We start from the raw sequence: 25204 nt of genomic DNA on the forward strand, positions 1-25204 counted from the left end.
CTTCTTCCTCTTCTATACCAGTCAGGTCCCAGAAATAGCCTAGTCGCATCTGTAGTCTCTTCCAGTTTTCCAGAAACATGGTAGCTTAAAAAGAAGGAAAAAGTTCAATTATTTTTGAAGGGTGGATTCTGAGTAGCCTTTTCACTTTCACCAGTAAAAGGAGGGAATACATTATATAGATTTCACATTTATAAGCTTTCTTTAAATTTTAGCTCACTTCTAGCTGAGCTTCTTAAAATATTCCACATCCTTGAATGGTATGTAGATACACAGTCATGTGTCACTTAACAAGAAGGGGAAACATTCTGAGAAGTATGCATTAGGCAATTGTATCAATGTATGAACATCATAGGGTGTATGTACACAAACAGCTATGGTGTCACTAGATGATACAATCTTCTGTGCCCACCATTGTATAAGTGGTCCTTTGTTGACCAAAACATCATTATACAGTGTGTGGCTATATTAAAGGGACACATTCATACACACCTCTTTCCCTACTTCTAAGTTATGAGGAAAGGATTAGATTTGATCCTACAAAATTAAGAAAAGATGTAACACCAAAAAAAATCAAATAACCCAATCAGTAAATGGCCCAAGGAAATGAACTGATCCTTCTCAGAAGATGATATACAATCAACAAATATATGAAAAAATGTTCAACATCTCTAGAAATTAGAGAACACAAATCAAAATTATTCTAGATTTCATCTCACTCCAGGAAGAATGGCAGCTATTAAGAATATGAACAACAATAAGTGTTGGTGAGGATATGGGAAAAAGGCACGTATATACATTGCTGGTCAGACTGCAAATTGGTGCAATCTATCTGGAGAAAAGTATGGAGATTCCTTGGAAAACTTGAACTGGAACCACCATTTGACCCAGATATCCCATTCCTCAGTTTATACCCAAAGGACTTAAAAACAACATATACAGGACACAGCCACATCAATGTTTGTAGCAGCACAATTCACAATAGCTAAATTGTGAAACTAACCTATATGCCCTTCAATAGATGAATGGATAAAGTAACTTTGGTAGATATACATAATAGAATATTATTCAGCATTCAAAGAGAATAAAATCATGGCATTTGCAGGTAAATGGATAGAGTTGAAGAATATTATGCTAAGCAATGTAAACCAATCTCAAAAAACCAAAGGCTGAATGTGTTCTCTGCTATGTGGATGCTGATCCATAATGGGGATGCAGGGGGAGCATTGGAGGAATGGAGGAACTTTAGATAGGGCAAAGGGGAGAGAGGGGAAGGGAGGAAGCATTGGGTAGGAAAGATGGTGGGATGAGATGGACATCATTACCCTAAGAACATGTATGAAGACACAAATGGTGTGACTCTACTTTGGAGAGACATAGAAAATTTTGCTCTATATGTGTACTATGAGTTGAAATGCATTCTGCTGTCATATATAAGAAATTAGAATAAATAAATAAATTTTAAAAAATTAAAGGAAGATGGAAGATTGAAGAAAATAAAAATGGAGGGATTTGTAGCCTTTTGACCAGCCTCATCTTGCCTATGCATGGATTCTTCCTGAACCTTTGTCAGCATCTCTCTCCCTCATCTCTTTCTTTCTGTCCCCAGCACCACTTCCTTTCTATTGGCCATAATCATCTGATTCTGAGATGATGTAACAGCCTCTTAACAGTTCTATCTGACTCAAGAGTCTGGAGACTCAACTATAGATTTAATCTATGTAGAATAATCTCCATAAGTAGCATTCACTCATTTTTTCATTTGTTCAGAAAAGATCTGTAGAACGTCTACCATCCCAACCCATCTGTCAAGTTTGCCCATGGCTTTTCCAAGGGCATACACAACATGCTCTAGGCAAAGCTTGCTATCTACTACAATCCTAAAGTCAAAGCTGGTCCTATCAGGATTGAACACCTGATCTAGGTTCTGCTGATGGACTAGTCAGAGTCTCTCTTTAGAATATTGAAAAGAAGAAACAAAAAGAGAAGCAGAGATGAGAGAAACCACACAGCACCTGAAAAAGGAGGGAAGGCTCTGGTTTCTGATTACTTCCCCAGCTCCAGTTCCCAGGAAGCCTGGCTATATTTCATTTCCTACATCCTTGAGTTTGTCTCTTGCTATCTTACAATAAATCTTTGTGTTTTAAGCAAGCCTGAGTGGATTTCTAATCCTGCAAAAATAATACCCCCAATTAAGGTATCTGTGATGTACAAAACACTGTTCTAGACATTGTGGGGGAGATGAGGTGAATCTGATACAGATTTTGCTTTCAAGTCATTTGCAGTCTATAAAGATAGATTGTAAACAACTATAATACAAGGCATAAAAATAACAGAGACTTAAGAATGATACAGACAGAAAACTATGGGTATGCAAAAGAGGAATGTTAGCTGTCAGAGGAGGCATGAGTTGGGCTTTAGCCAGCAATGGGATTTAGGCAGTGAAAAGTGGGAGAATGCCAACACTCCCCTACATAAACTTTCAGTGGCTCCTTATGGTCTGAGTCTTCTCTGGATGTCAGGACCACGAAAATCTGACCCACTCCTCTATTGAAATCTCCCACTATTTATCAACACATACCTCATGCCTGCATTGCTGCTAAGCTCCTCACTGTCCTCTGTACCCCCAATTTGTGCAAAATGTACCCTTCTCCTATCCTATCCTATCCTCTCATCCCCAGTCAGTCCAAGTCCCCTCTTTCTCCACACTCATACTGTCCTTTTGGTCACAGCACAAAAGGAAAGGGAAGGAATGTGATACTCCCCAAGGTCATCCCTCCAGCTTTACACCATCCCTGGTAGGGACCTACACAGACCTCACTGCATGCTGGGCTTGACTGCTGTCTGCTATTTCAGGTCTGCTGTGCTCTATCAGGGCTATCAACTCTTCCTGGGCTCATGGTTGTCCATGTTTAACTTGGGCATAGCACAGAACTGGGAATGGCAAACACCTATGTACTAGTTGGCCATGTGATGACTTAAAGCTACATTTATTTACTTGCAACTACATTAGAATACACTAGTATATATGTTTTCCTCCCTTGTATTTGAAGTATTTCTCATGAGTGCCACCTGACCTCTTGACACTGACATTGGCCTGGAGACACTCTGAGATCAGGGGAAAGTCTTTCCTTTACCTATTATTCTTCATGGTGCTGAGAAGAGTGTGCATACAGCAGGGCTCAGAGTGCTGACCAAATAGGGTCTCCATGAGAATAGGAAGTCAGACTGCGGGATCACACGAGAGGAACAAAGCAATAATGGGAAGAGGAGTCATGGGGGCAAGGGAAGGCCATCATGCCAGGAAGAGTAGCTCACAGCTCCTGGGTGCATGCTGTAAGCCAAGAATTATGCTAATTGCTGTGCATATATCTCATTCACCTGGCATAAAAACACAAAAGAGTAGGTATTGTTTTGCACCATTTACAGAAGTGATGTTCAAAGATTAACATGCCCAAGATAACATGGCACCCTGGTTATGAGTATTGATTTTAAGACACAAAGCTTTTTAAGAGCACTAACTTTAGTGACAAAGGATTAGGTCTACATGTACTTGCTACAGAATCCAAAGATGATGAGGAGAAGATTTGGAACATCCATTGAGGACAGTCTGACCTCTAACTTGGTGTCCTTAACCTCTATTCAGAAAAGATTTCAGAAACCCTCTCTCTCTACTTCCTCTTCAATAGGGCTTCACTGCCCTAAATTTTCTTGGAGTTTAAAGCCAGACTGCAGCAGGTGTGCCTGAAGTTTCCTGCAGACTCCCATCCTGCTGACCAGGATGGGAGTATCCTCAAGACCAGTTACATCAAGACCCCAAGTTTCCACAAACTTCATCCTCACTGCCACCAAGACAGCTCGAGTCTCTCTCTACACAGAGCCACTTCTTCCCAGTCTATTCCTGGCAGACCTGGGCCCTGGCCCAGGCCCACCCAACACAACACCACTAATCATAATAATCATGATAATGAGAAGCATTGCTATAATTTTTAATTGTAATTTGTAGGCAATCATGCCTAGGGCTCTTGGCTGCTGTAACCAAATACATAATCACATAAAACACAACAAGGCTGTTAAAAAAATAAAAACCTCTCCAAAGCCAGGAAGCTTGGGCCCAATCCCACCATCTTTGTATTTTACAGGGGTGGAGGCAGTAAATGATTGAGGATTTTAGAAGGGGTGGAGGTATACATCTGCTTATCATGGCTTTTGAGGAAACACAAAAGACACTTGTTGGGGCTTAAACCCATAAAGTACAAGTGAAAATCACAATTCTCTACAAGATATCATGTGTCCTAGGAAGGTTCTTGAGGGATCATGGGCCCAGAGTCATTATGTTTTAGCTACTCAGTGGTGGTAATATCCACAAGATGAATTATTGGGAATTAGGGTTGTAATATATCAAAAAACTAATGTGTATTCCAGGTTCCAAATCAGTTCAAGTGGATCTCAGGGTAATTACAAGATGCCCTGCTTGATGAAGAGACACAGAGCTGCCCATGACCTACCAGACAACAAGTCCAACTTCTCTTAGCTCTCCTGACCCTTCTTGTAGACAATTCCAGAGCTGTATGGCCATTTCCTGCTGTTTACTGTTTCTACTTTTGACTACCCATATGCTCTTGGGAAGCTGTTGTTCTTCCTGGAAACCAGCGTGCCCCCTTGGAAGTTTTCTGTGGTGGCTTAGCCATGCAGGATTTTTTCCAGCTAAGTTCTGTCTCCACCCAAGTACAGGTCCCCACAGGGAATGGAGAAAGTTTGTGTTCCTGTTCTCCCAGCACTACTGAGAACAGACCTCTCCCTCTCCTCCTTCTCACACTTTTAGGGATGTGTGACTCAGGGCCCCATCTTGGCATGTCCTCCAGACCCTGCGGAGGCAGTGATAAATCAAGCGGCTTCTAAAGCAGGATCAAGATCCTGCTGGTCTGTGATCCTGTGGGAGCACTAGGAGCCTGCACATTCAATGATGAGCAAAGAGCAGGTGGCTACTCAAATGGACTGAAACATGTTGACTTTGTCCTTTTGAAAATACACATGGGTGTGTCATTTTAGAAACATTTAGTTACCATGGGTGGTTGTTCCAGGTTAGTTTTTAAGACTAGGAGTGTGTATGTGTGTGAGAGAGAGTGAGTGTGTGAGTGTGTGTGTGTGTGTGTGTGTGTGTGTTTTCATGATCTGATAAGTGTGGCTCAGAGCAAGTTTGTTACCCTGATACTCTTGGGAGGAAAAGAGGAGGAGGAAAGTGAAGAAACTATTTGTTCTTTCCTTCTCAAATCTCTCTGGTGGAAATACAGAAAACACCACTCTGGTACTCAATAAAATCTCTACAGTCTATATTCATGGTGTCCTAAATATAGCATTGAGCCGGGGTCAGGAGGCCAGATCTTAGCCCACTTTTACCACCAGCTAACTCTCCAACCACGGGGGTTACAGCACTACTCTGTGTCTTACATAGCACAACATCTATGATTTTACATGACTAAGGAAATGTGCCTAGAGGATCCCATGGGTATGATAGGTGCTTTCAAATCATGAAATCATACATGAGGCCAGTATGGGGTTGACATTACCGTATCTAAGAGAAAACAGATAAGGTCATGAAGGATATTTTTTATTTTCTGTTCATATGAATGAGTAAAGAAGAGAAAGGAATTGTCCTTAAAAAGCTTCTTGAGATATGAAAAAAAATCTACTAAAGAGAGCAAACTGAAGACTATGAATTGGAAGCCCTTTTCTAAGAACATTCACTGAATGGCCATTTTTAGAGTTTGATAGCTCTACAGAGAGTCCCCATATAAGCTGCATAATGACCCACTTACCCCACAGAGCCATGAAGATGGAGAAGACAACGGTGGCAGGGTTGTCAAACAGGTGGCTGGCCCGTGCAGTCCCACAGGCTGAGCTGAGGTTCCAGTAGTCACAGGACTTGTCACACAGGGGACACATGGTAAAGGCATTCTGCTGGTCACACATCTCTTTGCTGCAGTGGACAGATGTTGGGTCAGACGGAGCTCAGGTAGGGCCCAATTATAGGCAAGTCACTCTCAAAAGATCTCCCATTTCCAAATCTGTGGTTGAGTTTATCAAGTCCATAAGTAAATAATATCAAAAAAGTTAGGATTGGATTGTTCATCTGAGAGTGTTACTCATATTTTGTCAAAAAAAAAAAGAGACAAATGGTCCATCTTTTAAGGTATGGAACTCCCTGTCACTAGATGTATCCCAGAAAGTTAGTGACTGCATGTCAGAGATATTGGGCTTTGAATGATACCCTAGAAAGTTCATTCAAAATGTGTTGAGTTTGTGAGGTTGGTAGCAAGCATCAACAATTGTGAATTAATCACCTGCCTGAAACTGGATTTCATCACCCATTCTTCAAATATGTGCTTTCTTCTTAAACCCTACTGAATGACTCACAGATGTGTGGAATGGGTCACAAGTAGAATCAAACAAGTATGTATGGTTGGACTAGCACAAGCTCTAAAAAAATCCATGGGAAACAAATGTAATAAAGCTGGGTTGGAAGCCCTTTTCTAAGAACATTCACTGCATGGCCATTTGTAGAATAGAGATTAATAACCTCAATCTAATAAGAATTATCATTACCATGAAATAGGATTAGGGAGAAAGAAAAATTCTTCCAAAGTCTAGATCCTCTGGTACTTGGGAAAGAAGCATGAGCCAGAAAATATCAAGTGCCCATATTCTACCCCATTCCAAGGACACTTCTACTTAGTGGGTGGACGAGTATATATGAAATTCCATTCATTTATTAGGTTATTAGGTGAATCCAACAAATTTGGGTTCATATAAAAACTTACAAATAAGATTCAAAGAATTACCAGCACTGTCAGGCTTCCTCAATATCCCTTCAAACCACATCGTGGCAGGAAAATGAATGAACTCATCACTTTAGTGTGTAACAAGTGGATTGTTAAGCTCATGGCTTTGGTGGGGAGAGGGTGGAGAACTCAAGAGTTCATGAAAACGAGACTTTGCCTGTTCCCACAGAGCAGCTGGAACCATGGTGATGGGGAGGCAGGGTATCCTGGGCTGAAAACCACAGTTCTGTTTTCTATAGAAAGAGGCGGCAGAGGGCGCTGCAGAGCATGGCTGACAAGAGGGAGTCCACTGTCCCATGGGGGAGCTGGTGCCCTGTTCAAAGAAGGGCCTCCATGAAACCTGTAAAGTTGAGGAACACTGTGTCCATTTCCCCATCATTAAGAAGTTGAAGAGAGAGAGATTTACTGAGAACTGTCACTTTCTGTCAAGTTCCAGCTTCTAGGCTTCTGTTTTTAATGAGCTATTAAGTCCCCATCAGGGAAAGGCCTTCTGTGTGAGAGAATGGAAACTCTAGGTCTCTGAGGATAAATCCTAGTTCCTCCACTGACTTGCTGCTAAGCCCTCCACTGGCAAGTGTCAATAAAAATGACTCATTCACATTGAAAATATTAAATGGTAATATCTTAGTAATAAGTTCAGCTGTGCTAGTTTCACCTGGGCACGTTCTTATTGGCAAGTACAGAACAAGGTCTATTTTAGTCTTCTGAGTCAGGCAAATGTTCACAAGGTGGATGAGAAGGAATTGCTACTTTCAGAAAAGAAAATGTCCTCTTAGAAAACAGATTTATAAAGAAAATAGTTTGACCATATAAGTTCTTGTAAAAAGCTTTGTTTTTAAGCCATGTCTCAGTGCTGCCCTTCAAGTAAGGACTTCACCTTGTTCAGAGTTTTTTAAGCCAGGACTGGGAAGACAGATAATCCTAGTTAAACTAATCTTAGTTAAATCTAGTCAATGCTAAAAGGTCAAGAATGAAGAAAGTATTAGCAACCAACTTGGTGCAAAGCACTTTGAAACATAAGTGCTGTGTAAATTATTGGTTTTTTAAATTAGAGTGCAGGCAGCTGTCAATCACTTGTACAAAATAGCAGCCAAAGTAGCATGGATTATTCTCTATTCATCTAAATTTGAAGTCGGAATGCTTGCTATGTATTTTTTGATACAAGCGATTTTAACAAAATTCTAGAGATGTTCTGTCTCAAAATGACATTAAAATGACTTTGTATCCCCTGAAAGAGGCTGCCTCTGGACAAGTTGAAGAATGAGGAAGTTCACCAAGAATTGAAATCATGTCTGAGTTACTCACTAGCTATATGAAAAATTCAGATCTCCAGTGAGAAGTAATGGTGGCCATAAATCTAATGGCATATTTTTTCAACCCATCATTTTCTTTAGAAAGCATAGGAAGGTTGATAAATGATCTGACAATCAGTTGAACCAAGACCCTAAAGCAATTGGGGTTCTTAAGAGTGAATCACTGCTCACAAGTTGGGTAAGGCAGAACTTGCTAGCACAAAGTAGGAAGGTACAAAGAGGCAATTATTCAGACAAAACATCTGCTATTAAGGTCTCAGGCCTAAAGTAACAACCTTTTTTACTCCAATATGGTTTGGATTAATCAGCTTTTCCAAAAAATGTTCCAATCTTCCCTATCCATGGAAGTAAGTGCTTAACAAATGAAATCAGTCCCTTGGTAAGTAAAGTTCTATAGATGTATCACATGCACATGGAATTATTACTTACCAACTTTTGAATATATCTTTCATATCAAAGTTATTAGTGTGGAATAAAGGGTGCATTTAATATCACATAAAATCTAAAACAATCCCAAAAATAGTGCAAGTTTTTAATCACATTTAGGAGTGACTGGGCTGATAGACACAGACCCATAAAGAATATGAATTTATTTAGATTCAATATTGGGATTTAGTGAATATTCCTCTGTTGATGAAGAGTGGCATTTTGTGTGTTTCCATCAGGCCCATAAATCTTGGGCTCTTGATAGATATGCAATTATGTTTAAAGAGCAGTCCTTTTTTTAAAAAAACACTTATATATAAAATACTTATTTTTTCTATTATTTTCATCCTTCCCAATTTACCACACTCTATCCTGAGTCTGAAAAACAACACCCAAATTTCAATTTTACATTAGTCAATTTCAAACTTTCTTTACTGTTATTTACAGTTTAAAAAACATAAGACTCCAGTATGCAAATACATTCACCCTTGACCCTCACACTTATATCGCTGAAATTTATCTCAATAAACATTTGTCCTTCCTGCTTGTAATGAATAATAATGTAATACTATCCTATCTCATCATAGTTCATTTAAAAAATAACCCATCGAATTGATTCCACAACCCACCCGTGGGTTGCTCTTCATAGGTGGTAGAATATGACATGCTCTAAGGGGCACAACATGTCAGCAATGATAACAACTGCATTTTACATGTGTATATCCCTGCACATATGTTAGTGGTGTGAATGTGTGGTGTGCGTGCCTCTAGCTAGATATATAACTTTGTAGCATGTGCAGACCGTGGCCATTTCCAGCTGCAGTGGTTGCTCGCCACATGTATTCCCATATGGGGATCCAGGGCACAAGTTCTAAGTCCTGATGTGACCCAGCATGTGGACGCCCCACCCACCACACTGCTTTGTTTCCCTGTGCACACTATGGGGCTTTCCTGTTTTGATCAACCTGAGACCAGACATCTAGGAATCACAACTAGACAAAGAAAACAAGAGGACATACCTAGGCAAGCTCCCAGTGAAGCTACTGAGCTGCCAAGGAGGGTTTGAGCCTTCTGAAGACTTCACTGTTGCAAAAGGTAAAGACTTTAAACCAGGAAGCAAAAAAGTTCACCTCCCATCCCTGAAGACTATTAGCAGTTGGACTTGGACAATTTAGGTAATCTCACTGGGCATGAGTTTCTCCATCTCTAAGTGAGAATAAAACTATTATCATATAGATTTTACAACACTGATCTCTTACGGGATCAAAGAAACTAGTAAATAAAAATCACCTAGCACTATGCCTGGCAAAAGATAGGTATTTGAATATTATTTCTTCCTTCATAATAGATGGACTAGGGAAGGCAGCCCTAAAACCAATTAGAACCCTAATAACCAACTTCTTATCACAAAGGTCCCAGAACTCCCAATCAAGAATACTTGACAGATGATAGTAAAGTTTTATACACAAAATATACAAGCTCTTGTCTCTTACACCAAATTATTTAGCTTTATTCTACAGACCATTTCTATAGAGTGAGAGTGGCAAGAAGAACCATCTGGATCCTGCCTACTGATGGATACATTTTCCTCAACAAGTACAATTCTGGGTCCTTCCTTCAGAACAGCCACTATATCCCCCCCAAAAAATAGTAGGTACTCATAATCTCCCCAGCCTTCTTATCTACCTGGCTACTGGAAGAACAGCACGTTGCTACAGACGGATTGTGCCCATGACCACCATTGATTGGTCCAGGACCTCTACCTAAGACAAACTGAGCCAATAGGACCTTCTCACTTGAGATCCATTGAGTATAAAGCTCTAGAACATTCATGACCTACTAGCAACACTGTTTACATTAAATAGAGAAAATCTGTAGTGAAACCAATAAATACTAGAAAGAACCAGAGTCAGGAGATAAACAGGAGACCCCGTTTATCCTTAGGTCATCCACAAGCCTGCAACTGGGTTCCTTGAAGTCACCCTAGAACCCTTATAATAAAGTCTCTTTTTTTACTCAATCTAGTTCAACTTGCATTTCTATCATTTGCAACCAAAAGAATATTATAATATGCTAGCCATTCATCAGTTTGCAATGCTAGTTCTAAAGATAGCCAGAGATTTACATTCTAAAAATTAGCTAAGCATTTTGTCTCTTGTACTTTTCCCATATATTTTGATTCATTTAATAGTTATTTATTGATTCTCGGCTATGTGCCAGATACTGTCTCCTTTAAGCTTCAACACCATGAGTTAGCCTTTATTATTACTGTTTTATAGCCAGAAAACTAAGACCCAGAGAGTGAACAATCCAGTCACACAGTTAATATGTAACACTGTCATTCCTAAAGAGCTCCTTTCCTTTGTAGGTTGACTCTCTCTCTTACAAGGACCATTCTTTGGTCTATCCCAGCACTGCAAGAGCCTCTCCATGGGTTCTGTCACTTCCTGCAGTTTCTGATTCCTGAACCATCCACTAACCTTCCTCGGTTTTAGAAGATCCTGTTTCTTCACACATTTTATTCCAACAGTGTTTGACCACACAGATATGTGATTTCTATCCAATGCTACTCTACACACCCTACCTTAGGTCTTATGAGAAACTAGAGAAAAAAGTCAAGAAGAGGAAAAAAAATCATTTCTCTGGCATTTTCCTCCCATCTGGTATTATTGACCTGCCCAGACCCTGGCACTGGGGAAAAGGTCCACTAGGAAAGGAAGAGGGTCAAGCCCAGCACGGCTCTGAAGCCATTCCCAGAATCCATAGCTCCCTAATCTCTCTGGAGAGAAGTTACCTGTGTGGTAAGAGAAGGAAGCATGTGAAATGTACTTGCAACTGGAGGAAACTCCAAACTACCAATGTTTTGAACAACCAATAAAAAATGAATAAATAAAAAAATAAATGGGCTAAAAAAAAAAAAACAACATGTGAGAACTGAGCCTTTTTCTTTAAAACTGTCTTACCTGGGAATATCTTCTTCGATAGTTGCACATCCATAAAGAAAGACAATCACCCCAATTACAGAAGATGGGATGAGGAATGATGTATATAACCCCAGCCAGGCAAAATACAGCCCAATTTTTTCTCCAAAATATTTTCTAGGAAAAAAAGAAAGGAAAAGGAAATACATATTAAGAACATCATATATTTTCCTTATTTGTATTTGTTCTATGTCTAGCAGTGGTCAGTGCAAATACTCATTAGTTCTTGTAATAAACACAAAAGGATGTAGGTTACATGGGAAAGGGTGCACTTTGATGCAAAGAATCAACAACTGGTCTGTCTTCTCTGAAATTAACTGTATTCCATTGGAATCACATACAGACACCTGTCTTAGCTGTTCATGTGAAACAGAGGGCTGCAAGAAAAAATCCAACCTTACCAGCAAACTAGAAATATACTGTACTTATTTTATGTTTGGATTACCTCTCTACTGGTGGGAGAGATATGTTGAAGTTATCTGGTATTATTGTTTTGATGGGAAAAGAAAGGAACCGTAGAATGAAGTAGGTCAAATTATGCTATCATATATAAATGTTTCATAGTGAATTCTACCTTTATGCATATCTATAATGTGCCATGTTAAAACTGATAGATAAATAGAAGGAATACCAATTGGGTAGAGGAAGAAGAATGGGAGGATGAAGGAGGGGAAGGGAAAAGGAAGTACTGGAAACTCCATATAATAGTTCATACATGTATGATTATTGAAAATGAGTCTCACTGTTATACATAATTATAATGCAGTAATAAGAACATTCAAAAATAAAATGAAGTTATTTTACCCACACATACACCATAAGTGTTGGCAATTTTTACCAAACATTAATAATACATTATCATTTCAATCTACAGACACCTGCACCTTCTTGGAATCAACTTATAGAAACAAAACACACAAATTGTGTATTTGGACATGCATACTTACATACAGACATACACACACTCCTCAGAAAATCATTACAAGAAATTCAACAAAATATTAGTTATGGTTTCTTTGGATGATAAGATTATGGGTGATTTTTATTTATTTTTGAAACTTCTTTTTTTTTTTTAATTTTTTTTTATTGGTTGTTAAAAACATTATAAAGCTCTTGACATATCATATTTCATACATTAGATTCAAGTTGGTTATGAAACTTCTTTACTGAGGTATGATTGGTGTACAAAAGTTATACATAATTAACTTGTACGGTATGCGGAGATACCTGTGAGCACAATCAGACATTTATGAAATGTATCCTTCACCTCCAAGTTTCCTTCTGCCTCTGCTCTTTTTTTTTTTTTCATTTTATTTTTTTCTTTTGTGTGATGAACACTTAACCTAAGATTTACCCTACTAGGATAATTTTAATTACACAATACACTATTGTTAACTACAGGGTCTAGGTTGTACAAAGAATTTCAGAATTTATGTACTTTCCATAATGAAATCTTTTTACCCTGTGTCTTTCTGTTTTTCCCTTCTTGCAATCCCTGGAAATCACTCTTCTACTCTTTAGTTCTATGAGTTTGATAATTTTAAAATTCTTCCCAGAGGTGAGATCATGCAATATTTGTCCCTTTGTATCTGTTTTATTTCACTTAGCATAATGTCCACCACCAAGTCCATCCATATTGTCACTAATAGCAGGATTTCTTATTTTGTAAGGCTGAATAGTCTTCCACTGTATGTGTATAGATCTTTTGTTTACTCATATATCTATGGATGTACACTTGAGCTGTTTCTACATTTTGGCAATTGTGAATGACAAGGAGGCTATAAACATTTTTTTATTTTTATTTTTTTTACTAATGACTTGTAGGAATCTTCTATTTTTGGATAAAATCTCTTACCAGATGTATGGTTTACAGATACATGCTCCCATTCTTTATGTTGTCTTTCACTCTTTGATTGTTTCCTTTGCTTGTACAGAAGCTTTTCAATTTGCTATAATCAAATTTATCTATTTATACATTTGGTTATCTATGCTTTGGATGTTATATGCAAGAAACCATTGCTATTTCCAATGTTTACCAGCTTTTCCCCCATGTTCTCCTAAGAGTTATATCATTTCAGGTTTTACATTAAGTCTTTTGAATTGACTTTTTTGTATGGCATAAGACAACTGTCCACTGTTACACTTTTGCAAGCAGACATCCAGTTTTCCCAACACCATTTATTGAACATTAGGTAGTATGGACATTTTAATAACATTAATTCTTCCAATCCCTGAACACAAGATTTCTGTCCTTTTATTTTTGCCTTTTAAAATCATTTTTAATAGTTTTCTGTGTGAAAATTTTTTACCTCCTTGAATAAGTTTGTTACTAGGTATTTTTTTCTTTTTGATGCATTTGTGAGACATTTTTTTCCTTAAATTTTCTTTTTAGATAGGTCATTGTTAGTATATAGAAGTGCAACTGATTTTTATATGTTGATTTTGAATGCTGAAACTTTTCTGAATTTGTTTATTCTACCAGATTTTTGGATGGCATTTTTAGGGTTTTCTATAGTTAAGATCAGGTTATTTGAAAAGCAGAAAAAAAAGTTAATCTTTTATTTCCAATTTGAATTCCTTCCATTTCTTTCTCTTAATTAATTGTTCTGGCTAAGATTTCTAGTACCACATTGAATAGGAGAGGCAAGAGTGAGCATCTTTACTTTATTCCAGACTTTAGAAGAAAAGCTTTCATTTTTCATCATTAAATATGATATTATCTGTGTGGTTTTCATATACGTCTTCTATTATATTAGGTAAATTCCTCCTAAATCTAATTTGTTGAAATTTTCATCAAAAAACAATGTTGGATTTTGTTAGATATTTTTCTGCTTCTATTTATATTATCATGTGATTTTTATCTTCACTCTGTTTCTATGAATATTATGATTTAGATATGAGGTGTTCCCCCAAAAGCTCATTTGTGAGATAATGCAAGAAAGTTTAGAGGCAGTAAGAGCCTTAACCTAATCACTGCAGTACTCCACTTGAATGGAGTAATTTATTTGTATTGCAGTAATTTATTTGTAAGGTGCTATGGTCCTCAAATTTCTGGGTTCAATTTATTTGGGTACACTGAAGCTTTATGAACCTGAAAGTACATTTCTCTCCCTAGATTTTGGTAGTTTTCATCTATTATTTTTTTAAATAAACCACCTTCTTCTCTCTCTCTCTCTTCTCTATCTGAAACTTTCATAACACATATATTGGTTCACTTAATGATGCTGTTTAAATCCCTTAAGATTTCTTCATTCCTTTTCTATTTAATTTTTCTTCTTCTGATTGGACAATTTCAAAGGACTTGTCTTTAAGTTCACTGATTCTTTCTTCTGCTTATTGAGTCTGCTACTGAAGCTGTCTCTTGAATTTTTCAGTTCTGTAACTGTATAGTTTAGTTCCAGAATTTCAGTTTGGTTATTTTTTATGGTTTCTTTGTAGAATTTTTCATTTTGTTCAAATATCATGCTTCTGGTTTTGATTTTGATTTTAAGTTGTCTATATGTGTTCTCTTGGCGCTCAGTGAGATTCTTTAATATTATTAATTTTAATTACTTGTCAAGCAGATTGTGGATTTCAATTTTAAAAAGGATCACTTACTGGAGCTTTATTGGGCTCCTTTGTTAGTGTCACGTTTGCATGATTCTTGTGGCCTTCAGTTGGCAGATGTGAATTTTAGAAGCAGTCACTTTTCCAGTTGTTACTGAACAGTTTTATCAGTTAAAGATCTTAATAAAACATGAAAGTAAGAAATTATGGGAAGGTCATCAGCCAGCATGGTGAGCCAGCTAGCAGTAAATGGGAAGACCTAAGCCAAGATCTAAAATTGTATATGCTGTCAGGATCCACGGGTAGGAGTGTTTCAAGAGTGTATGGGCAGATGGGCCTATTGAAAGGGTTTAGAAGTGGACTGGGCTTCTATTCTACAGATGGGTATGGCTGTTGAGATCCACACACAGGTCAGGTTGCCTTTGGCCTAATGGGCAGGCAAGGCTGCTTATAGGTCTATGGGAGAATGGGTAGAGCTTTTACCATGTCTTCTAGTTTGTGGTAATGGGCATGCCACCAGAGGTACATGTGAACAGGATTCTTGTATGATATGCACTCAGAGACAGCTACTTCTGGATCTGGTGGTCTATGGTTGGCTAGTCTTCCACAGGGGTGCATGTGGGTGGGACTGCTATCAGAGGGCACAGGCCCACCTTCTTAATGGAACACCAGCTGGTTAATAAGTTATTAAGAAAAAGTGATTCCTTTCTACCTACTCACATCTTTTGATTCCCAGCTTATATTTAACAAATTATCACACTAAACCTCTAAAAAGCAATTTCCTGGCTGGGCACATTGGCACACACTGTAATCCCACTGGCTTCAGAGGTTGAGGCAGGAGGATCACAAGTTCAAAGCCAGCTTCATCAACAATGAGGCACTAAGCAACTCAGTGAGACCCTGTCTATAAATAAAACACAAAAAGGGCTCAGGATTTGGCTCAGTGGTTGAGTGTCCCTGAGTTCAATTTCCATTACCCTTCTGCCATTAAAAGCAATTTCCTTCTAGATAAATACTGATCATAGATTTCTGGTGAGGAAAAGTACAGTCTACAGAGAAGCAATATACTTCATTTCTCAAGAGCCACTGATATAAAACATAGGAGAGAAATGGAATACTTGCCCATACTTTGATGGAAGGACTGGAGGATAAGTAGGACAGTGTCATAATCTATTTACCCACCATCAGGGGCTGACTTCTACTTAAGATTTAGACAGTTGAAAGAATGCAGTTTCCACTGCCCCAAGAGAAATCTGGAAAATCTGTCAAATAAGTCTGCTGCCATGGGAGAAGGGCAAGAAACTCTTCCACCCAATAAATCCCACAAATAAAAGGCACAAATTGACTATGAGTAGTAGAGGGAGAACATGAATGCTGAGAAAGCCTCATTATTGAGGCTTAGGTGTAACAAGAATTAGTGCTCTGCTCCTGAGGAAGAAGTGGGGACATGGTGAGAGTCCCCTCTACGCCACAGTGGCAGGACGACTTCTGAAAGGTAAGGATGGAAGATGAACAATAAGGACAATTTTTTTTAGAACTTCAGGGCCCAGGAAAATCATAAAGTAGTATCAGGCCATTACTAAAGGAATTTGAAGTTTGTGATATACTGAAAGTGACTCTAGCAGCAACAAAATTTGGACCCATCTCAACCTCTGATTAGACTGATTCAGCTCCCCTAATCAGAGGCATACATATTTCTAGATATAAATACTATTTACTTGGTTCTACTGTCCTATCAGATATAGCGTCTGGCATTCAGTAAAAATTACAAGATACATAAAAAAACAAAATCTTGTGGTCAAGAAATAAGGGAATTAATGAAATTGAAGGTCATTTGGATATTTGCCCAGATAAGGAATTCAAAATAGCCATAATTTATACATTAGAGATGACTCCACCACAAAGGATGAATTAAACACAAAGAGAAAAGAAGTAGACAATGAAAATAATAGAGCAATCAAGAGCTAACAGGACAATATCAAAGGTACTATCATACATATAATTTGAGTCCCCAAAGAATAAGAGAAAGACAGCAGAAGTATTTGAATGCAGTGTGGCTAAAATTTTTCCAAAAGTAATGAAAAGCAACAAATATGAATCAAAGAAGTTCAGAGCACCCCAAGCATAATAAACACCAAAAAATAAATAAAATATAAAGAACTACTTACATAGATTCATCATAGTCAAATTTTGAAAATCAGAGATAGAAAAAGAAAATCTTTAAACAAGCTGAGTGAGGTGGGTGGGGTATTAGAAACAGAGAGGAAAATGTCTAGCCAATTCATGTAGTTGCAGCCAATTTCTTGGCAGAATCTATGCAAGCCGGAAGGTATGGAAAGAATAACAAACTTATTTCAGAATATTATACATAAAGAAAATATCTTTCAAAAAGGAAACAAAACAAACACTATTTCATCAAGTAAAAGCTGAAAGAATTCATTGCCAGTAAATCTACATTACAAGAAATGTTGAAGGACATTCTTTAGTCAAATAAACTAGTTATAGAAAAGATCAAAATTCAAAATTTGAAGTGTGGTTTCCCCTGAATGAATATCATTTTCACACAACCATAAACTCAAAAAATCATTAAGTCAAATCATTTTAAGTCAGGGACCATCTGTAGAGACACTAAACTTCTCTTTCAGTAATTAAGCAAACAAGTAAACATATAAACAAGTAAACATACAAACCAACTCAACCAAGAATACTCCACTTAGCAACAGAAGAAAATACAGTCTTTTCAATACATTTGCACCAAGATAGACCACATTTTGAATCATAAAACCAATTTAACAAATTTAAGAAGTTTAAAAAGATGGAAGCAATAAATATTTTGCTCTCTGACTACAACAAAATTAAACTAAAAATTGACAACAGAAAGAGATCTGGGAAAATTCCCAAATATTTGGAAATTAAACAGTTTCCTTCTAAACCGCCCATGGATCAAAGAAGAAACCATCAAGTAAATTAAAAAGTATTTTCAAATGAGTAAAAATGAAAACATAACAAACCAAAATTTGTGGGATGGCACTGAAATCAGGTTTACAGGGAAATTTATAGCATTAAATACTCACATTAAAAAACAAGAGAGTTTTGAATTCGTAATCTAACCTCATACTGTAACTGGGGGGAAAAGGAGTACATTCAGTCCAAAGCAAGCAGAAGGAAGGAAATAATAAAGCTGAGAGTATAAATCAATAATTTTCAAATATTGGCAACTAATTCAATTGAAAAAGATTGTGCAAGTCAATCAAAAGATGTACAAGAACTGGACAATGTCCCTGGTATAGCCACTGGCACTTTCTATAGAATAGCAAAAACAACAGAACACAGCTCTGAAACAGAAAGGTCTGGATGTGAAACTTGCCTCTGCTATTTCCTGACCTGGAAAAGTTTCTCAACTTCTCCAACCTCCATTATTCCCATTTAAAATTTTATTAGTGTGAAAATTAAATGAGCAAATTTTATGAGAGCATGGTAAACGAACAATAAATGTTAACTGTTATTGATCCTATTATTCTGAAATTCTATTAACATGAAGAACTTCTGTCCATCCACTAACACCACAAGTGAAAAAAAGGGCTACATAATGGCAAGATATTTGCATATAACTGTTCAATAAAGGGAATGTTATCAAAACACATAAAAATTTCTTCCATTGAGAAATAGGCAGATAACCAATAGAAATCTGGGCAAAAGACTCGACTCAAACTTCACAAGAAAGGATATGCAAGTGAACAATACATACAAAAGTGCTCAATTTCTTTAATTAATCATCAGGGAAATGCCAACAAGGCATATTCCTGAGGAGATAGCCCTGCTAACTGGAGGGAGAGAGTCATGTGCTCAATTCCTGCCAAGCCCACGTCAACCTGGTAAGATAGCAGACACACATCTTCCTTCTTGTCCTTACAAAAAAAATTCATGTTTTACTAACCTTGCTGGAATTGGATTAAAGGCACATTTGGTGACCTTAGGCATGTTGTAAGCAGGTACAGGCATTCTGGAGAAAATGTTCTAAGTTTTTAATGAAAGTTCATAATCATTGGTTCTCTGGAAGGCAGCATGGAAATTCCCAGCTATAGTAGAAGCCAGGGAAGCCAGAAAAAACCTCTCCATAGTGAACTGAGTGATAGGCCAATGTAGGTTTTATATTCAAAATTATAAACATTATTTTTCTCTACTCTCAACTCTTTGAGATAATATAAATGAACTATGGTTGATAAGGAACCAGCATTGGAGAAAAAGGGAGGAAATGTAACATTTATTTAGCTTGGACCATATGCCCAGGCCTGAATGAAGGACTTTCTACATAGCATTTCATTTAATACTTCCTGAACATTGTGCAACTGGTTAAAAATTAATGTTGTGGTTGTCTTTAAAAAATTAATGTTAAGATTCAACTATGGTTATATTTAGATGTGCAAGAGTTAAAGTCATCTTGATCTTTTTATGTTTTTAAAAACAGTCTCTTTGGGATAAATCCAATCCTCATTAGTATCTTATTCAAATCTTTTCTAATCAAGGTGTTTCTACCTGTTTATATATCCCCTTTAATGAATGGAAGGACTTGCTAACAGCCATGCCTCCACAGTAGGATAGATAGGAATGGAATGGAATAGAATGAAATGGAATAAAATGGATAAGGTGGAATGAAATAAAATGGAATGGGATGGGATGGGATACAATAGTTAGAAATGAATATAATAAAATAAAGTGTCTCTGTTTATTAGTGCCTACTTTATTCCTGGTATGCTATTGAATACACATTATCTCTGATGGTCCTCACAAGAATCTTACAAAAGGATATAAGGTCTTGGCAAGCAAATGATGTCCTCACATCCTTGTGTGAATGAAAAGGTTCATTTCACAGGAATATAGTCCCATATAATTCACAGGCTTGGAGTGGAGTATGATCTGGATTTCAGCTTCCACTTACCCCCTCAGCCAGGTGTGTGTGGGCCAGCTACAAAATTCACAAGCCTGTGGAAGCCCCAGAAGTAGAACTGTATCTGCCATAAATAAGAGAATGGACCTTACCAGTAAATACCTTGCCTCAGTTAATGAAGCAGTACTGTATTCCTAAGGACCAAAAGACCTTGCTCTTCACTACTATACAACACCACAGAAGCAGGCAGAAATATCTTTCAGGTTAGCATTACAAATGTCAATGGCTGTAGGTTCCAAATGACCCAAAATAATACAGAAGCCCTATTTTCTAGTTTTGTGATTTGTACCCTAAACCCCATTTATGGGAATAGAATGACAGGATATCATAGTAATTCATATTCTTTCAGCTTATTGGTTGCTAGTCTTAGGGTTCCACCAGCCTACTCAATTTTTTTCCCCTATGGATGGCTAGTAACAGTCAAGGTTGATGAAGTAGAACTACTGAAGTAGAACTCTTGATATCTGGTCCACTTAAACCTGCACTTAAACTCTTTCCCACCAGGCTTCTAGATATTGGGTATACAGAAACACAATCCAGTTGCTCAGGATAAAACCATTGAAATAATAATCCTTTACTCTTTTATCAAATTCTATTACCAACCCTTCAGCAAAACCTATAAACTTGACTTGCAAAAATGCACCAAATCCAACCATACCTCACCATCCCCAACAACAACAACCTGAACTAACTCTTCTCCTGTCTTTTCTGAGGCTAATGGGTGACCTGATCTATACCCTGCTTCTATCCTTGCCCTCTAGTTTCTTTGCTACACAGCATCTGGAAGAATACTTTTATTCTTTTGTCAGATTTATCATTTCTCTGCACAAAATGATTGTCTGCACGTAGACTAAACCCCAAAATTGGAGAGAAAGTCTGCATTTCCAGTTACTCTGTGATTTGAGATTCAAGCAGTGGGAGTAATGCTTCTCAGCAAGGCGAGTAAAAGAGGGAATTCACTGAAATTCAACACTGGAAAGAGTCTCTTAGAGACTCAGAAATTCATGTGCATTGAACAAAGAATAAGAAAGAGTACATTGAAGTTGAGTTAGTTGTGACAGCAGTGGCACTGGTTAACTGAAGAGGGCAGGAATAACACAGAGAGAGAAAAAAGTAGACAAATTTGGTACAGAAAAACCTGTAGATAAGAAAAGCACCCTGAATTTAACTAATCCAGAGGCTGCACAGTGAACTGGTGTTTGAAAAGTCCTTTATTTCTAAACTGGCAAATGGAGAGCCAAGGCAGGAGCCACCTTGAGGAGGCCAGGAGACCATAGCAAACACTGTCATACAGTCCTTGCAAGTACCTACTGTGTGGCCTAGGGTGTGCCTAGTAGAATGTGTGTGAAACAGGCACAAAGAAGATCCTACCAAGGAATTCAAGTCGGAAAAATGGAGGAATGTGCTACTTCTTTTCCCTTTGAGTCTAGTAGCTCTTGTAAGCTAAAGAGGATCAGGAAATTGAACAGACAGATGTGAATACACCCAGGAATTAAGCCTGGGATGGCTGTATTTGTGGAGGGTTGGCTCCCCTGCCCTGTGAGTAGAATTCTTGGGAGGCAGCTGAGATTCAGATTCTCATCAGAGATTGACATCGTCCTGGCTCTAGGGTCTGTATTAATATCTCTAGGGCAGATAACACCCAACACAATCTCGAAGGCCTAGTTAGACATAAACCCGAGCTTCTGGAACTCTCCTCACAGAACTCTGTAGCAGTCCTACCCTTGGAGTGCACAGATCTGGTCTGTGCAGACAAAATTCTAATTGAGGGGCTGGGGTGTGGCTCAGTGATAGAGCACTTGCCTAGCACATATGAGGCACTGGGTTGAACATCAGCATCACATAAGAATAAATAAATAACATAAAGGATTAAAAAATGCTTAAAAAATCTGAAGTACTTCCCATTTTATCTTACCTTATATTGGTAAGAAGAGAATCTGAGAACTATTTCAACCAACTTCAATTTTTTTGTTTTGTTGTGTTTTATTGATTACCTTTTTATTTTTAAATTTATTTATTCTAATTAGGTATATATGACAGCAGAATGCATTTTGATTCATTGTACACAACTGCAGCACAACTTTTCATTTCTCTGGTTGCACATGATGTAGCATTGCATCATATGTGTAGTCATACATGTACCTAGGCTAATGAAGTACCTCTCATTCCACCAAAATTTCTGCCCCCACCAACTTCAATTTTAGGTTACTCCAACTGGCAGCTAAGTGAGCAACACAAAGAGGGAGGGGTTAATAATCCCCAGCCCTCCTTATTCATATTCATATTCATTCATTCATATTCCGCCCCCTCAAATTCTCTCTTCTTAACTCAAGAAGAAATGGAAAGAACAGGTCAGGCAGGCATAGGCAATGACCAACCTGATCAACTGTTTTGATTGCCACCATCTCAGTGGAGACAATTCTTTTATTTTTCATTAAGAATTGTTTTTCTTTATTTTTTTCTCTTTTAGTGTTCTTACTGTGCTGATTGGTTCAAGGATATGTAAGCATTTTTTCTCATTTTAGCACTTTTTATGATAGTTATTTTTCCTTGTCTTGTTTTTGAGCATTAGGATTCTTGGTTTGCTAATTTTGATCTTACTTTATTTTGTTTTTGTAATATTGTTTCTCTTCTCTCTCTCCATTCTTCTCCTGCTAACAGACAAATTCTCTTGCAACATGCAAAGTAACATGATGCTTCCCAAAGTCATAATCCCCTAGCAACTAACTCAAGGATTTTGATACAAATGAAATATCAGACAAAAAATCAGAATAATAATTATAAAAATGATCAATTAATTCCCAGAGAACACAGGAAAAACAACTATATAAATTAAAGATGTAAGTATCAAATATGAATGAGAATTTCAATAAGGAGATAGAGATATTGAAAAAGAGCCAAACAGAAATCTTGGAAATGAAAGACATAATAAATCAAGTAAAGTGTTCAGTTAAAAGTGTCTCTAATAGAATAGACCATGATAGAGGCAGAATCTCAAAGTTGAAAGACAAAGTAGTCGGTCTTGGACATTCAGACAGTATTAAAGTAAAGAAAATAAGTATCCATAATCAGAAAATACAAGAACTCTGGGACAATATTAAGAAACTAAATTTAAGAATCATTGTTAATTGAAGAGGGTTGTGAGATGCAGGTTAATGGCATGAATAACCTCTTTGGGAAATAATAATAGAAAATTTTCCCAACCTTAAAAAATGAGATGGACATCTAGATAGAGGATGAATTTAGAATCTCAAATCAACAAAATAAAAAATAAGATCCTCTCCACACACATTATAATTAAAATGCTTAACATATAGAACAAGAATAGAATTTCAGAAGTCTCAAGAGAAAATGTCAGGTCACATTTAGAGGCAAGTCAATCAGAATTATATATGATTTCTCCTCCCAAACTTAAAAAACCATAAAGACTTGAAATATGTTCTAAGTCCTGAAAGAAAATAACTGTCAACCAAGATTACCATATCCAGCAAATCTATCCTTCAGAATTGAATAAGAAATGCAACCTTTCCAAGATAAGCAGAAACTAAAAGAATTCATGATGACTAAGCCAGCACTATAGAAAACAATTAAGGAACTATTTTACACTGAAGAAATTGAAAATAAACCCCACAGCTCACAAATGAACCAATTTCCTGTGAAAAGTGGCCAAGCAAATTTGGGACCAAATTGAACATTAGAAATAAATCAAAATAGCAGGAATTAATAAACACAACTCTGTAATAACACTGAATGTAAATGGTCTCGACTCTCCAACTACAGACATAGGCTGGCAGAATGGATTAAAAACAAGACCCAAATGTATGTTGCTTGCAAAAGACTCCCTTACAGGCAAAGTCAGTCTCGGATTGAAAGTGAAAGGATGGATATTGATATACTATGCAAATGGAGTTGCAAACAAGCAGGGGTAGCTATTCTCATATCTGACAGATTTCAAATCTTTTTAAAATTTATTTCTTTTAATTAGGTATGATGACAGTAGAATGCATTTTGATTAATTGTACACAATAACAGCACAACTCTTCATTTCTCTGATTGTACACAATGTAACATTGCACCATATGTACAGCCATACATGCACCTAGGGTAATAATGTACATCAAATTCCACCATCTTTCCTGGCCCATATGTCCTCCTCTCCCCTCCCTTTGCCCAATCAAAGTTCCTCCAATTTTCTCATGACCTCCCCCATAGTAGATCAGTATCCACTTATCAGAACATTCGGCCTTTGGATTTTTGGGATTGGCTTATTTCGCTTAGCATGATATTCTCCAATTCCATTCATTTACCTGCAAATGCCAGAATTTTATTCTTTTAATGTTGAGTAATCTTCCATTTTATATATATATATATATATATATATATATATATATATATATATATATATATATATATCTCACAGTTTCTTTATCCATTCATCTACTGAAGGGCATCTAGGCCTCTTCAGTTTAGCTCCTGTGAATTGAGCTGCTATAAACATTTATGTGGCTGCATTACTATAGTATGCTGATTTTACATCCTTTGGGTATAGACTAAGGAGTAGGATAGCTGAGATTTCAAGTCTTCAGAGAGACAAAAAGTTCACATAATACTGGTAAAGGGCATAATTGAACAAGAAGATATAATGATAGTAAATATTTATGTCACAAATATCTGTGCACATAATTATATAAAGCACACACTACTTGAATTAAAAGCTCAGACCCAAATACAATAATACTGGGTTATTTCAACATACCTCTCTGATCAATAGATAGGTCATTGTTTTAGATCAAAAGACCTGACAAGAACAATTATAGGAGAAAAAGTGTATTTGGGCTCACAGTTTCAGAGGTTTAGTCCACAGTTGACTGATCCCATAGTTCTGGGCCAGATAGATAAATTCTTATTATTAGCAAATCATATTAACAGCATATGAAGAAGATTGTACATTATGACCAAGTTGGTTTTATCCCAGGGATGCAAGGATAGTCTTAACATACACAAATCAATAAATGTAATTCATCAGATAAATAAAATTAAGGACAAAAGTCACTTAATCAATAGATGCAGAGGAAAGCCTTCAACAAAATCAGTACCCATTCATGATAAAATCACGGAAGAAACTAGAGACAGAAGGAACTTATCTCAACA

The 25204-nt window shown here is 37.2% G+C and overlaps 1 protein-coding gene across 1 annotated transcript in view; it reads right to left on the reverse strand.

Moving 5' to 3' along the window:
* Positions 1-25204, reverse strand: part of Ano2 (anoctamin 2) — a 338934-nt gene that overhangs the window by 164100 nt on the left and 149630 nt on the right. The window contains exons 10-12 of the mRNA XM_027951164.2: positions 11542-11676; positions 5817-5977; positions 2-84 (exon numbers count right to left, since the gene is read on the reverse strand). Coding sequence (XP_027806965.2) covers positions 2-84; positions 5817-5977; positions 11542-11676 — 379 coding nt within the window. The remainder of the gene's footprint in view (position 1; positions 85-5816; positions 5978-11541; positions 11677-25204) is intronic.

This window comes from Marmota flaviventris, chromosome 3 (assembly GCF_047511675.1).
Source record: "Marmota flaviventris isolate mMarFla1 chromosome 3, mMarFla1.hap1, whole genome shotgun sequence".
NCBI lineage: Eukaryota > Metazoa > Chordata > Mammalia > Rodentia > Sciuridae > Marmota > Marmota flaviventris.